General features: G+C 23.3%; 1 protein-coding gene and 1 long non-coding RNA gene across 2 annotated transcripts; both read left to right on the top strand.

Annotated features, from left to right (window-relative positions):
* The first annotated feature begins 5488 nt into the window (after positions 1-5488).
* Positions 5489-6277, top strand: LOC135926087 (uncharacterized). The gene is made up of 4 exons (XM_065461770.1): positions 5489-5618; positions 5661-5693; positions 5768-6219; positions 6260-6277. The coding sequence occupies exons 1-4, from the start codon at positions 5489-5491 to the stop codon at positions 6275-6277; spliced, it is 633 nt and encodes a 210-aa protein (XP_065317842.1).
* Positions 6278-11840: 5563 nt separating this feature from the next.
* Positions 11841-12333, top strand: LOC135922851 (uncharacterized). Its single transcript, XR_010571052.1, has 3 exons — positions 11841-11980; positions 12119-12160; positions 12209-12333. It is a non-coding gene; the product is annotated as an uncharacterized LOC135922851 (long non-coding RNA).
* Positions 12334-16026: the final 3693 nt, after the last annotated feature.

Genomic DNA, 16026 nt, shown 5'->3' with positions numbered 1-16026 from the left:
CAATTTTAAAAATAAAAGTAAAACAAAATTAACACTTTCCCAAGATGTCTAGGAAATGTCATAAAAACCACCAATAAAATCAGAATGATATGATATATTTATCATATTTTATATCCTTAAAATAAGCTAAATTTGAATAAAAAAATTAAGCCCAAGCCCAGCCCAAGTCATATTGCATAAAATTTCCAAAGAACCCAAACCCGGCCTAGGCCCGCTAGAAAATATATATTTAGGTCTATACCCTATCCATGTTTCTGATATAATTATGGGTTGATAAATTCTATACCCAACTAACTTGGGCTGGGCTTGGGCTAAATTTTTTTATTCAAATTTAGCTTATTTTAAGGATATATAATATGACAAATATATCATATCATTCTGATTTTATTGGTGGTTTTAATGACATTTCCTAGACATCTTGGGAAAGTGTTAATTTTGTTTTACTTTTATTTTTAAAATCGCAACTTGCTATTTTATATCGTTGTAAATAGTAAAAGCATGACTTTTACTTAATATAAAAGTGTTGTTAATTGGTTGGTTGTATAAAACCAGACCCGGGGTTTGGGTCTAAAAAATCGACCAAACCAGCTCTGAGCACAGACCCGGGGTTCAGACCCTCATTAAGATAAATTATCCTTAATAATAATTATTAAACTTTATTAATTAATAAAAGATAAAAAGTATAAATTGATATTATAAATTATACTATATTTTGACTTTAGAATAGGCATATCCCCCCCCCCCTAAATAATACGAATATCCAAAAGTATTCTAATTATCTCAATCAAATTTAGGAACTAATGTTATCATATATGTCCAATAGATACATTTCTAAAATTATTTAAAAAATATATATTAAAAAATAGCGATAAAATTAAAAGAAAGTTAGCTCCTCATTCTGAACTAGTAGTAAGGGGAATTGGCATAGCGATACTAATTTATTAAGCCAGGGTATGCTGACACACTTTCTAAGAAAGTTTCCAAGACCCATAGACCGGTCTGTTTTTTTGATTCCTTTTTTTCAATACCGGAAATTATTTTTAAAACTCACAAAAAAAAGATTTATATTTTGATTTAAAAATTTTAAAAAAAATGAAATAAAAATTTATTACTGGATATATAAAATGCAAATGTGTTATCTTAAACATAGTAATTACTTATTAATTAGCGAGAGGAAAATATATTATAATAATGTATTAGAGTGATCTGCATAGGGCCTAATTTTTCAAGCCCAACCCAAAATTTTTAAAAAATGTTTTCCGGCTCGAACCCGATTAAAAAAATTTTACCAGCACAGCCAGCAAAAATTAATTTTTTATAATTATTCATATATTTATATTTATTTTAAAAAATTTCTAAGGCACTACCCGACCTGGCCGGAATTTTAAAAAATTTTTTTTAGAACAGACAAAACCCAAACCCAATTTTTTTAAAATATGGGTTTAGCACATCTTTACTATTATATAATATGCAACACTACCTACACTCTCATTGGAAACAGTTAGAATTTTATTTTTTTTAAAAAATTTCGGAAGAAAAGGAAGCTTTTCAATAAATTTTTAAATATTTTTTTTACAATTCATATAAATAAAAATTATTTCACTTTTCAATGATAATATTAAAAACTCTTATATCAATCAAAAAAAATATTCTTGTAGGCACTCTTTTTTTAATATTTTGCAATCTAATAATAAAGCCATCAAAAATTTTAGAAACATGCTGTGTCAATATTTTTTTTTTAAAAAAAATTTATTTTTTTCTTTCATCAAGGCAGGAGGAGAGGTATAAAACATAAAAGAACTATTATATTAGTAAAATTGAAAAAAATCTGGATAAGGGGTAAAAAAATAAATATCATGAAGATCTTTGAAGATCGTTACACAAAATTTTTAAAAAATAAAAGATCTTCAAATTTTACGATCTTCAAAGATCTTGCTCAAATTTTTGAGCTAGATCTCGCTCAAAAATCTTCAAAGAAGATCTTTTGTACAACTTTGATTTTAAGCATGTATCAATTGAAATCAGCTGGAGACGCCATTAACACCATGTTGAGTATATCGATGATAATTTGTCCTGGTTCGGGTTCGCTTTATATACTCTTAAAAATATCAAAAAGACAAATAAGCTAAAATGGCTGTCAAAATGAGCGAGAGATTTAAAAAAATATCAAAAATTTGACTTTTACAGATTAGATAGTTTTTTCTATTTAAGTATTTAATATTAAATTAATATCATTATAAATTTTAGTAAATACCTTAATCAAATATTTAATATAATTATATAATTAATATTAAAATCATTTAATATAAATTTTAATAAATATATAATTGTAATATTTAACATAATATATTATTAATATAATATTTAAAGTAATTAAATTAATTTGATACAAAAGCTATTTATATACCATTTTTGTAGAAAATTATAAAATAAAGACTAAACCTCAAAAGCTATTTACATACCATTTTTGTAGAAAATTATAAAATAAAGACAACCTTAAAAGCTAATATCAAATATAAATACAGTACCTCAAGGCAAAGGTAATTGGTTTTAATTAATATTTACATATTAGTATTAGTAAGATTCTATCTTAGCAGGGTTGGGCCAATTTTCAGAAAATTTTATTCGGATACAGATACAGATACTTTATAAAATTTTGTATTTACGATACAAGATACTAGACACTTTAGAAAAATTTCAATAAGATATAAGATACACGATACTTGTATTTTTTAAAAAAAATATCTAAGATACAAGATACTTTTTAAAAAAACTTTAAATAGTCAAAATCAAAATGTATAAAGCTTTATTTTCTTATCTATAATATAAATTTATAAAAAAATATTTAAAATAAATTGTAGATAATAACAAATTAAAAGATAATGCGATATTCCATTTAATAATTATATAATTAGTAAATAATAATAAATCAGCATCATATATCAGCATTATTTTTTAATATTATTAATTTTTCAAATGATTTATCGTTCAATCTTTGACGATTTGGTTTATTAACCATATTAGCAAGGCTAAATAATCTTTCAACGGGGGCTGAGGAGGGTAATATTGTGTTATATTTAATAAATATTTCTTTTATATATTTATAACTATTTAACATATTTATACTCCGCCTGTCATCTTTCATATAATTTATGACCTCTATTTCAATATCATTTATTGAATTATTAGAATTGGATGTGGTACTTTTAAGGCAAAAGTAATCATCATCTTCATCAATTGAAGATTTTGTTGAAGTATTAATTTCAATATTATTTTTAAAAACAATTAAAATTTCATGTAACCAAATCCTGAAGGTATTTTTTTTCTTTTTCACCACCAATCCAACGATTTTTAAAATAGGGATGAGAAATAGTTGCCAAAAATGCACTTTTAAAATTGTTATCAAAATCATATATATTTTTAAATCTTTTATTTAAATAATTTTCTATGGCAATAGCTAATGGTTTGCAAAATTGTAGATTGGTTTGAATTAAATTTGTAATTTTTTTTAACGACATTTAAAATTGGAGCTGATTCTCCATAATAGCAGTTGATTTCACTCTGTTTGTCAATCGCTATAGCCAATGGGGCCATTATATTGCAATATTCTTCTAAATTGAATTTCAATATCTCTTAATTTAGGAAATTCTAATTTTTGACATAATTTAGGAAGTTCGCCTTTAAATTTTAATAAATTATAAAGACTATCAGACAAACTATTCCATCTAGTGCAACAAGGTGTAACTAATTGTTTTCCTAAAACTGCTTTGATAAGTTCTGCAGTTTTAAGCCTATTATTTGCATTCCATAGCTTAGTACATTTAGCTATTGCAGGATGATGAATTTTAGAAATGTTAGGATAATCCTTAATAGCTCTCTCGACATCTGTTGTGGCAATTAGACTTATCGTATGGCACAAACAACGAATGTGTTGAGGCAATGTTATTGAGGCTTCTTTAGACCCTTAAATAATCAAATAAATAATTTTATTTGAATAAATTTTTTTACTAAATTTACAATATCATAATAAATTTTAAAGAAGTATTAAATAATACTTTCAATGATTTCAAATTCTATACATTCATCATCATTGATGTCAAAGTCATTCTCTACAGCTTCCATAGAATATCCAAACTCCTTGAAAGCTTTCTTAAAGTTAGAGCCATTATCTGTAACAGTTGCTATAACTTTTTCGTCAATACCAAAGTCACGATGAATTTCTTAATTATGATCATCTTGAAGTACTTCAAAAAATTTGCCATTAAGTATGCTTAGTTTAAATTTATTGTTATAATTTTCGGTTGAAGAATCATCTGAAGACGAAGATAAACATATTATTCTATTTTCTTATTCCATAATTTTAAAATAGACAGATATAAAACGATTCAAATATGGTAGTTCTAATTGTTAGCAAATTGCTATATGACGACCAACGTCATATATCAAAAATTATCTTAAAATATCTAAATTTTGATTAAATTTTTCATTTAAATCTTAAAACAATATCATTTTAAATTTTAATATTATTTAAATTAACCAATATAAATTTTTTTTAAAGTATCTGTATCTTTTTGAATACAAAGTTGGTTAAGATACAAATACTTTTAAATAATATGTATCTTAGATACTGGATACAAGATACTTTACAAAATTTTAAAAATTTTCGGTTGAAGAATCATCTGAAGACGAAGATAAACATATTATTCTATTTTCTTATTCCATAATTTTAAAATAGACCCATATAAAACGATTCAAATATGGTAGTTCTAATTGTTAGCAAATTGCTATATGACAACCAACGTCATATATCAAAAATTATCTTAAAATATCTAAATTCTGATTAAATTTTTCATTTAAATCTTAAAACAATATCATTTTAAATTTTAATACTATTTAAATTAACCAATATAATTTTTTTTTAAAGTATCTGTATCTTTTTGAATACAAAGTTGGTTAAGATACAAATACTTTTAAATAATATGTATCTTAGATACTGGATACAAGATACTTTACAAAATTTTTAAAAAGATACAAAAGTATCTTGTATCTTAGATACAAATATCCGCGATACTGCCCAACCCTGTATCTTAGTATTAGTAAGATTCTATCTTAGTATTAGCAAGATTCTATCTTAGTATTAGCAAGATTCTATCTTAGTATTAGCAAGATTCTATCTTAGTATTAGCAAGATTCTATCTTAGTATTAGCATGATTCTATCTTAGAATTAGCAAGATTCTATATTATTAGAAAATATTTTTCTGAACAAGGCTAAGGTAATTAATTTTAATGATGTATGGCAAAATTTTTTTTCTAAAATTTATCATATATCTTTTATAATTTTAACAGCATTTGAACACATGGATAATATTAGGAATATTTATATTTTCTAAAAAATAGAACATTAGAAGAACAATAATTATGGTAAATTATTTATATTTTCTAATAGATATTTTATATTTATAACAATCTTTTAGAATTTTTTAAATAATGATACCTTCTACATATAGAAAGTCAAGTTATTATAAAAATAAAATATATTTTACCTGTATTTCTCCAACCTGTCTCGGGAGAGGTTACACAGTAAATAACCTATTTACTGAAACAGCAGCATGCAACGGTAAATTATTTAATATATAAGATGTGATTTATTGTTTTCTAGATATTTGCAAATATTTGAGTGGAAGAAGAGGAAGTATTTTACAAAATTATTTTTAAATTTTATTATAAATATTTAATCAAATTTTTCTTAATATATTATTCCTTAAGTCACAACATTAGTGCCTCCTTTGATAAATCCTCGACAAGAAGTTGGAGACAGTGATGTGGGGAATTCTGGAAACTTATTGGAGGAAAGTCAAATGTTCAATCCTCCACAAGACGTTGGAGACAGTGATGTGGGGATTTCTGGGAACTTGTTGGAAGAAAGTCAAATGTTCAATCCTCCACAAGATGTTGGAGACAGTGATGTGGGGATTTCTGGGAACTTGTTGGAAGAAAGTCAAATGTTCAATCCTCCACAAGAAGTTGGAGACAGTGATGTGGGGATTTCTGGGATCTTGTTGGAGGAAAGTCAAGAGGCTCTCCCTTCTTTGGTTAGTCATACAGAAGAAGATGGAGAGAGTGGCCTCCCTCTTTTACCATTTTTAGACGAAAGTTTTATAGATGAAGAAGTTGTAGTCGATATCTCCATTGCAGCTAATAGCTCTGAAACTTTACCGGTAATATTTAATAACACTCAATCCGCATATTTAAATGTAGAACAACCATACCATATGATTTTATTTTTCCCAAAAAAACGGAATTTTTTATATTCTAATAAATATCTTTATATTCACCACAAATATGGATTTTTATATAAATGTGGGCTAAAGAATTGTACTGCAAGAGGTACATTGTTAAATATGATGTTTACATTGACACGTATTCAATATGTGTAGAAAATATTAATAATTCATTGTTTTGATTACAAATTAAAAATGTTTTATTATCTAGTGTTAACTTATAATTGCCGTATAATCGGATATCAGAATTTATAAGAGGCAAAGGAGGTCTTAATGTTTTAATAACACGATTCATAATAGTTTTCACAGATATAAATGTTGGTAGAACATTAGGATGGAGTTGAACGAGGGGATCCATTTTTCTAATACGCATAACTTGATTTTATGTTTTACGTTTGCCTTGAACCGGGTTGCTCGAATTTGTACTTTAAGTTTATTCATAATTGCATAATGCTCTTCTTTAGATTTATCAGGATGGTGGTGAATATGTTTCAATGTAAATTCATTTTATTACAAATATATTCAATTGTTTTTTAGATATTTTTATTATTAATTGTAAAAAACGTTAACATATAAAAATTGAATTTATTATTCTTTGGGAAAGTAAAATTATATTGGAAGTTCTATATTTATATTGAGAATGAATGGTGTTATATTTGTGAGGAAAAGATTGGTGAAATGGATTACATCTTTTCCATCTATGAAATTTTTTTCTGCATATTAATTAAGTTGTAGTTTTTTTAAAATGTCATATTACTATTAATTGAATATTATATTTTAATAAAGGATATTTTAAATTTTATTGTCATTTGAGAAAATACATAATTTGTGAAATTTGTAGTTTTTTTAAAATGTCATTACTATTAATTAAATATTATATTTTAACAAAGGATATTTTAAATTTTATTGTCATTTGAGAAAATCCATAATTTATAAAATTTGTAAACATAAAATTTTATTATTCAAATTTTTTTGTATCATGTCCATCTAAACAAGTATAAGGAAGGAGATAATTGATAAAAGAAATACAAAATTTAAATTTTGAATCCTTATTTTATTCAAATAATCATTTTTGATTATATATTGCTGATTTTTTTAACTAAAACAATTGATTAATTTATTATTAGACTTTTATATGTCTTGGTCAATCATAGGTTTTAAGTATATAGATTAATAAATTAATCTGGTAACCGACAGATGTTTAACCCTAAGTATGATCAGAATAAAAATTATAAAATCTGCCTTCTAAAATATAAATATTTATATATTAATTTGTGCTGTAAAGTAATGTAAAAAAAAGTAACGTAGTTACTAACGTTGTTACCTTGAATTTTATTCATAAAAATATCTATTTCAGAGGTGATTATAAGCAGTGAATATTATATATTTCAAATCTTACAATTATTATTTTGCTTGTGAAATTTTTTTTAAATTTACAGATAAGAAATAATTATAATTTTAATAAATGATATATAGAAAAATAAGTTATATTATTCAAATGAAACAATATGTTCTCCAAGAGAAAATTAGGTAAGTCTCTTCTCTCTTAAAAATCAATACATAAATTATTCAAAATATTTTGTTTTGTATGGTATCTACGATTTTTTTTGGGAGTGTATGTCTGATTCCTCCATTGGCCGATTTGTCCAGGTCGACGGTTATTTCCATCATCATCTTTTCAAAATATTTTGTTTTGTATGTTATCTACGATTTTTTTGGGAGTGTATGCCTGATTCCTCCATTGGCCGATTTGTCCATGTCGACGGCTATTTCCATCATCATCTTTTCAATTAGTTCCCATATCTTAGGTTTTTTGTGGAAAATTTATCATGTTTTCTTTCTTTTCCTGGAAATTATTTTCCTCTTACGGTTATTTTTATTCATAACAAAATAGCGGCGCCACTATGGGTAGGGGTGAAGAGTATTTTTACAGAATAATTTTTTTTTTAAAGTTAAAGAATAAAAAAAACATTTTTTTTTCTATATACAAACAGGCAACGCTGGCGTTCCCTTAGTTGTGATGATTTTATGAAACATGTTATCTTATCCATATAAAATTATTTTCTTTGCAAAAATAATTAAAATAAAACACTTGTAATTTATAAAAAAAATTTAACTTAACTTGTAATTAAGTTAGTTAAATTACAGGGGTTTACTAACTGAATAAAAAAAGTATTGAAGATGGTTTGTTAAGGGAGCAAGCTATTACGCCTAGCACTATAGGAATATAATGGCAAAGTATATGAATAATAAGGAGTTAAATAAATAAATATTAAAAAAAAGTTGATTGACTTTTGATAAATAAAATAATAAATATACGGCGATGATTTTGTAAAAAAATAAATATATAAGAGTGAAAAAAAAAGACAATTATTTTTTTTTTATGTACGATTTCATATTTTAGAAAAGAAAAATAAAGAAATAAAATTATCGATTTTCGTGTTTCAAGAGAAAAAAAAATTAAAGTAAGTAAAAAAAAACAGATACATTAAGTAGTTGTTTGTTGTTGTAATACCTGAGTGTTGTTTTGATAGTTAAGTAACTATATATAAACTAATAATTATATAAGAGAATTTAACATAGTCTGGAAGAGAAAAAATAGTTAAATCAAACAAACCGCCCAAATCATTGCAATTTGAACAAATATTTGAATGCTTAGTTAGAAAATGGAATTAATGTAGAAAAAAATAATAAAGCCTACTAATTTATAATTAAATTTAAATGTATAATAAAATTTGAAAGATTAGTAAATGAGATTTATTTTTTCTTTACCCAAAGTAGAGTAGAACTATGCAAATTCAATTTAATTAAATCATAACTAAACCCGATTAAAAGATTTTTATCCCGAAGCTGACTTGCTTGCAGGACTATGCTATTTAAAAATTATAAACAACTCCGGGTCTGGACCCCATATTTGAACCTCAGGTTTGTGCTCAGAGCAGGCTTGAGCACAAACTTGGTTCGTAAATTTTACGACCAAGCAAATTAACAACACTTGTGCCAATCATTTTTAAATTTTAGACGCAACATGGCTCGAATTTTCTACAAGAGCTTGGAGGGGAAAAGTTACTTAAAAATATATTTTTTTATCTGCCTGATTGATTAAATTTGAGGAGGCATCTTATAATACCTTAACCATTTCGTTTTTCTCTCCCTTTTCTCATTATATACTATGTGTCCGCCTAAGACTCCAAATATTCTTAAAAATATTTAAAAAATAAAAACTTTAATTGTACTATAAAATTATTTATTTTTTATTACTGTTGACATTGAAATAACGATGTACACTCTAAAATTATTTTAAAAATACATTTTCTAAGTGTAAGCTATTATGGAATAAAATGGGGGCAATCTTCAAACTCTGCAGCCATTTTTAAGGGAAGCATGGGAAAGAAGGAAATTAATAGATAGTCATATTAAGGATAATTGCATATGACGACTCTTATGACATATCTGAATTACAGAGATTTTTAGATAAAGACAAGTCGTTCTACACGCGTTTCTTTTTAAGGTAACCGTAACGGGTTCCCTTTTCAGATGTAACAAGTAACTGTAACGCGTTTCTTTTTGTAGTAACGTTTACAGCACTAGAAATAATTAAAATTTTTTAATATGATATACTGGATTATGTTAACTTTTCAATTTTTAACTATCCACTTAAAGATCTTCATAAATATATACACATTCCACTAACAATGTAAAATTTATTTTAGCTTAGAATCAGATGGGTTCAGAAATTTCAGATTAATATTTTATACCTAACAATTAACATAAGCCAGATAGTCTACATTCTGTTATTAACAATAATCATTGATATTAATTTATTATTATTGTTAATATGACCGATTAATACTAACCTTTAAATTGTTTTTTTTTATGTTGATATAAATTGATTTTTTTATAAATTGTGTAGATTGATTTTTTTTATATAAATTTTTATATATTAATATGAAAATTGTTATATAAACCTGATTTTTTTAATTTGATAAAAAAAAATTTAAAATTTTAAAATATATTATATAAAATTAAATTAATAATTTAAAATAAAATAAACAATCTTTATATTAGAAAACTTTATGGTTACATTTTTATATTTAGAAAACTCGTATCATTACATCATTTATCCTAAAAAACTTTATGGTGGCAGAACTTTATTAATTATAAATTAACCAATTATTTTAGCGAATTTAAATATATTCTTCCTATATTTTATTTTATATTAGTTTATATATATTTAAGGTTTTTAATAATACTTTATTTATATATTTAAATATTACTTTAGATATATTTAAATATTTTATAATATATTGCATAAATTATCATATAAATATTTTAATTATTTATATTTAAATATTTCTTTATATATAATTTAATATTACCTTATATATATTTAAATATTACTTTATATATATATTTAAATATTACTTTATATATATATTTAAATATTACTTTAGATATATTAAATATTTTAATTATTTATATTTAAATATATATATAATTTAATATTACCTTATATATATATTTAAATATTACTTTATATATATATTTAAATATTATTTTAGATATATTTAAATATTTTATAATATATTGCATAAATTATCATATAAATATTTTAATTATTTATATTTAAATATTTCTTTATATATAATTTAATATTACCTTATATATATATTTAAATATTACTTTATATATATATTTAAATATTACTTTAGATATATTAAATATTTTAATTATTTATTAAATATTACTTTATATATAATTTAATATTACCTTATATATATATTTAAATATTACTTTAGATATATTTAAATATTTTATAATTAAATATTCATAAATATATATTGCATAAATTATAATATAAATATTAAAATTTATTAAATTTAAATGTTAAATGTGTCTTGTTTGTATTCACCATCTTTCTTTAATTTGACTCCAATTTTTTCATCTATCCTTCCCAAATGGCGAAGATTTTTCCGGTTCATCTTTTGGAAGAATATAACCTAACAAATGAAATGGAATTTTGGTGTCTATGGATTCAAATATTCTAACTCATTCCTTATCATGAATATAACTATTCAAGATTAAAAAACAAATAAGAAATATATGTCTTTATTTTACTAATTTATAAATTACAATTACAATATCGGAAAGGGTAAGTTCCACTCATTTAGTAAACTACAACTGGGTACAAGGTTTGTTGGTATCCTTGAGAAAAAAATCGGCAAAATTTTATGAAGGGTGGGCCTTCATAAAATTCACGTTTGCTCATTTTGGGCAGGTCTATGACCAACGTGCTAGATAAGATAAGATAAGAATTTGACTCCAAACAGCTGTGGGAATATTTCGGACCCGAACCTTTTACCGTATCGTGCTGCATGATATACTTTTTTTGTGTGTTTTGATGTTTTGTCGCGCACTTTTTGCTAAATTTTGTTTAAGCTTGCTCAATAATAGTTTCTCCAGCGTCATTTGAGACCATAACCAACCCAGGTAAATTATAGAATATATTACTATTATGCTATCTTGTTAACCTGGAAATTTTCTTCTTAGAATATATTACTAATATGCTATCTTGTTAACCTGGAAATTTTCTTCTTAGCATCAATTGATAATCCTTTAAAATATGCTATCTTGTTAACCTGGAAATTTTAATCTTAGCATCAATTGATAATCCATTCAGGAACTCCAACTAATCAAGGTAAATTTAAAATATGCTATCTTGTTAACCTGGAAATTTTAATCTTAGCATCACTTGATATAATCCATTCAGGAACTCCAACTAATCAAGGTAAATTTAAAATATGCTATCTTGTTAACCTGGAAATTTTAATCTTAGCATCACTTGATATAATCCATTCAGGAACTCCAACCAACCAAAGTAAATTAAAAATATGCTATCTTGTAAACCTGGAAATTTTAATCTTAGCATCACTTGATATAATTTATTCAGGGACTCCAACCAACCAAAGTAAATTTAAAATATGCTATCTTGTTAACCTGGAAATTATGATTATTCAATAAATCAATTAATTTTTTTAAAGCAAAATGCCCAATATAAATTTATAAAATCTAAATTTAATAAAAATCTACTATTTTCTAATAATTATTTATATTCTCAAAATAGAGAAAACTATTATATGCATACCAATGACATATGTCATTGATGCTTACATAGATATTTATTAATTATTAGGTTACCTAAAAATTCACATCACTCTTTATCAATATTATGATCATGCTGTTAAAATTTTCATTTTTTAATTCTTTTTATACCAAATTTACACCATTTTATATAATATTGATATGCAAAAAGTAATTACCATAATTTTATATATTACTATTGAAATACAAATTGCAATCATTATTTTATATACCACCTATTGATATACAAATTGTAATCATCATTTTCTATACAATTAATATTCAATTGCAATATATACAAATATTTATACACCACCATCAATATACAGTCTTAATAAAAATAATTCTATAATTGATATGCAAATTGCAATCTTTATTTTATATACCTTCATCAATATATAGTCTCAATAAATATAAATTTATATACTATTGATATATAAATTGCAATCATTATTTTATATAGCATTATTATACAATTGCAATCATTATTTTATATTTATCAATCACGATAATAATATTTATCAATCACATTAATAATATTTATATATACTATTGATATAATTGCAAAAGTAATAATAAAATTGTTAGGCTTATATTTCATTATTCTTACAACATGCATGCTTATTCATTATATCATATTTTTTATAAGTAATGTTGTTAAACGGCTCGATTAAAACGGCTAACTCAATATTTTATCTGAAAAAATAATAGGCAAGCCAGCAGACCTTGCTCAGAGGTGGCATAAAGGTTTGGCATAGTGTTGTTAAACGGCTCGTTTTGAGCCGATTTTTAAAAACGGCAAACTCAATATTTTAGCCAGAAAAATATTGCTTAAACCTCAAGATTTCTATAATATATGTGTAGACCCTTGTTCCTTCTATGAGCAAAATCTTCCAGCTTGGCTAATATTTTTCTGAATGAAGTATTGAGTTAGCCGTTTTTAAAAATGGCTCAAAACAAGCCGTTTAACAGCACTTTGGCATCTATTAGCTAAATCTCGAGGCTTAGTCAATATTTTGCTAGCCAAAATTTGAGTTAGCCGTTTTTAAAAACTCGACTCAAATCGAGCCTCTTAACAATATTTTTAAGTAATATCTAAGTAATCCGATATTTATATGAATAAATATGTATGATAAATAGCTCTAACAAAATAAATCTCATATTTATAGGAATAACAAGTATAAATCCCTATGTTAAAAATTTTATTAATGGTCTTAGTAGGAAAAGAGATTAACATATTCCCATTAATCATTAGAAATCTAAAAAAAAATTAAAATATGAGTAAATCTGATATTTATAGGAATAATAAGTATAAATCTCTATGATAGAAATTTTATTAATGGAGTTCCTAGTAGGAAAAGAGATTAACATATTCCCATTAATCATTAGAAATCTAAAAAAAAATTAAAATATGAGTAAATCTGACATTTATAGGAATAATAAGTATAAATCTCTACGATAAAAATTTTATTAATGGAGTTCCTAGTAGGAAAAGAGATTAACATATTCCCATTAATCATTAGAAATCTAAAAAAAAATTAAAATATGAGTTAATCTGATATTTATAGGAATAATAAGTATAAATCTCTACTATAAAAATTTTATTAATGGAGTTCCTAGTAATATTAACCATATTGTATTATATATAATATTGAATTATAAATAAATTATATTAAATAGATAAATAATATTATAAATATATAAAATATGTAAATAATATTATAAATATATAATATAAATTATACTATTTTAATTATATATTAATTATGTTAATAATATTAATTATTATATTATAATTAAATCATATTAAATATTATAATTATATATTACTAAAATTTAAAATTATTTATTACTAAAATTTATATTAATACAATTTATATATTTTTATTTATATTAAATTAATTTCTTTAAATATTATATTAATAATATATTATGTTAAATATTACAATTATATACTTATTAAAATTTATATTAATACAATTTATAATTTTTCTTTATATCAAATTAATTTAATTACTTTAAATATTAATAATATATTATGTTAAATATTACAATTATATATTTATTAAAATTTATATTAAATGATTTTAATATTAATTATATAATTATATTAAATATTTGATTAAGGTATTTTACTAAAATTTATAATGATATTAATTTAATATTAAATACTTAAATAGAAAAAACTATCTAATCTGTAAAAGTCAAATTTTTGATATTTTTTTAAATCTCTCGCTTCAAACTTATAGGGGCCATTTTGACAGCCATTTTAGCTTATTTGTCTTTTTGATATTTTTAAGAGTATATAAAGCGGACCCGAACCACCTTTTACCTTGAATTCATAGTGGCGCGATTGCGATCGCGATTTAACAGCTGATTGATTTTTAAAATCTGTTTATGAGATCAATTATTCCTTATTAAAATCATTATTCTTTAGATTATTATTAAAATTTGAATTAAAGATAAAATTAATATTAACAAATAAAAATTGATCTCATAAACAGATTTTAAAAATCAATCAGCTGTTAAATCGCGATCGCAATCGCGCCACTATGAATTCAATGTTACCCATGAGTCCATTATTTTTATTATCATTTTAATTTACTACTGATACAATTTTATTAAGCAAACATTATATTTTATCAAAAGCTTTTATTTTTATTTTCTTAATTTATAAAATTTACATATCAGCAATTTTTATTCAAGTTTATTAGGTATCTTATTTACTTTATGCAATCATATATATCTAAACTGAAGATTCCATATAAGAATATCAACTGTCACAATTTTGTGGGTTCCATATAAATTACATTTCGATTTATAAAAACTTAAGAAATTAAGAGTTTTGTTTACTTATGAACTTGTGCCTGGCCCAATTTATATCTTTCCTTTGCATGGCTGGATTATTTTAATTAGTTTTAAAATTTTGCTCAGTAGGATGTTTTATAATTCTTAAGAATTTGGAGTTAACAAATACAAATAAGGCTAGGTTAGAAATAAACTTATTTTTATAACTTTAAAATTATTTTATTTTAGGTTTTTTAGATTCTTCCTTTAAAAGGATTAACAATTCAATCCAATTCGCATGTACAATTATTTATTATAACCTTAAGCCTTGATGAAATGTCTATACAGCGACTTATTCATTGGTATAAAAATGAGTTTCATGGATGTATAGATTTTGGAAATGGAATGGAACATTATGAATTTATATCGGAACTAGCAAAGCTTTATTTCTTATGGCAACATATTATTATTATAAAATAATACAATAACTTCAAAAATATCCTATCAATTATTATTACTTATATAAATAATAATAAATCTTGTATATTTTAATAAAAAATATATAATATCTAATAAAGTTATAAATTTTTATGATTAAAATGATTTTTATATTATTCATAATATTTATTATAATTAAAGAAATAAACTTATGAATTTAATATTTTATGGAGTTATATGATTAGATCCTAATAACTATTAAACCTTAACATTTAGCAACCCTATCACAGTTTTTGAGAATGTTTAAAATATTTTTACTTTTATTAGGATATCCTATTCCCATATATAATCTTATCTCTTGGTATTAATTTTCAAATT

Source organism: Gordionus sp. m RMFG-2023, chromosome 1 (assembly GCF_954871325.1).
Source record: "Gordionus sp. m RMFG-2023 chromosome 1, tfGorSpeb1-WG-v2, whole genome shotgun sequence".
Taxonomy (NCBI): Eukaryota; Metazoa; Nematomorpha; class Gordioida; order Chordodea; family Parachordodidae; genus Gordionus; species Gordionus sp. m RMFG-2023.
This window is presented reverse-complemented; position numbering and strand designations above follow the sequence as displayed.

Excerpts from the sequence above, each read along its gene's own strand:
- LOC135926087 (XM_065461770.1), top strand. The coding sequence starts at position 5,489 with ATGATACCTTCTACATATAGAAAGTCAAGTTATTATAAAAATAAAATA. Across the intron at positions 5,619-5,660 it reads TGAAACAGCAGCATGCAACG|ATATTTGCAAATATTTGAGT; the intron begins GTAAATTATTTA and ends ATTGTTTTCTAG. Across the intron at positions 5,694-5,767 it reads TTTGAGTGGAAGAAGAGGAA|TCACAACATTAGTGCCTCCT; the intron begins GTATTTTACAAA and ends TTATTCCTTAAG.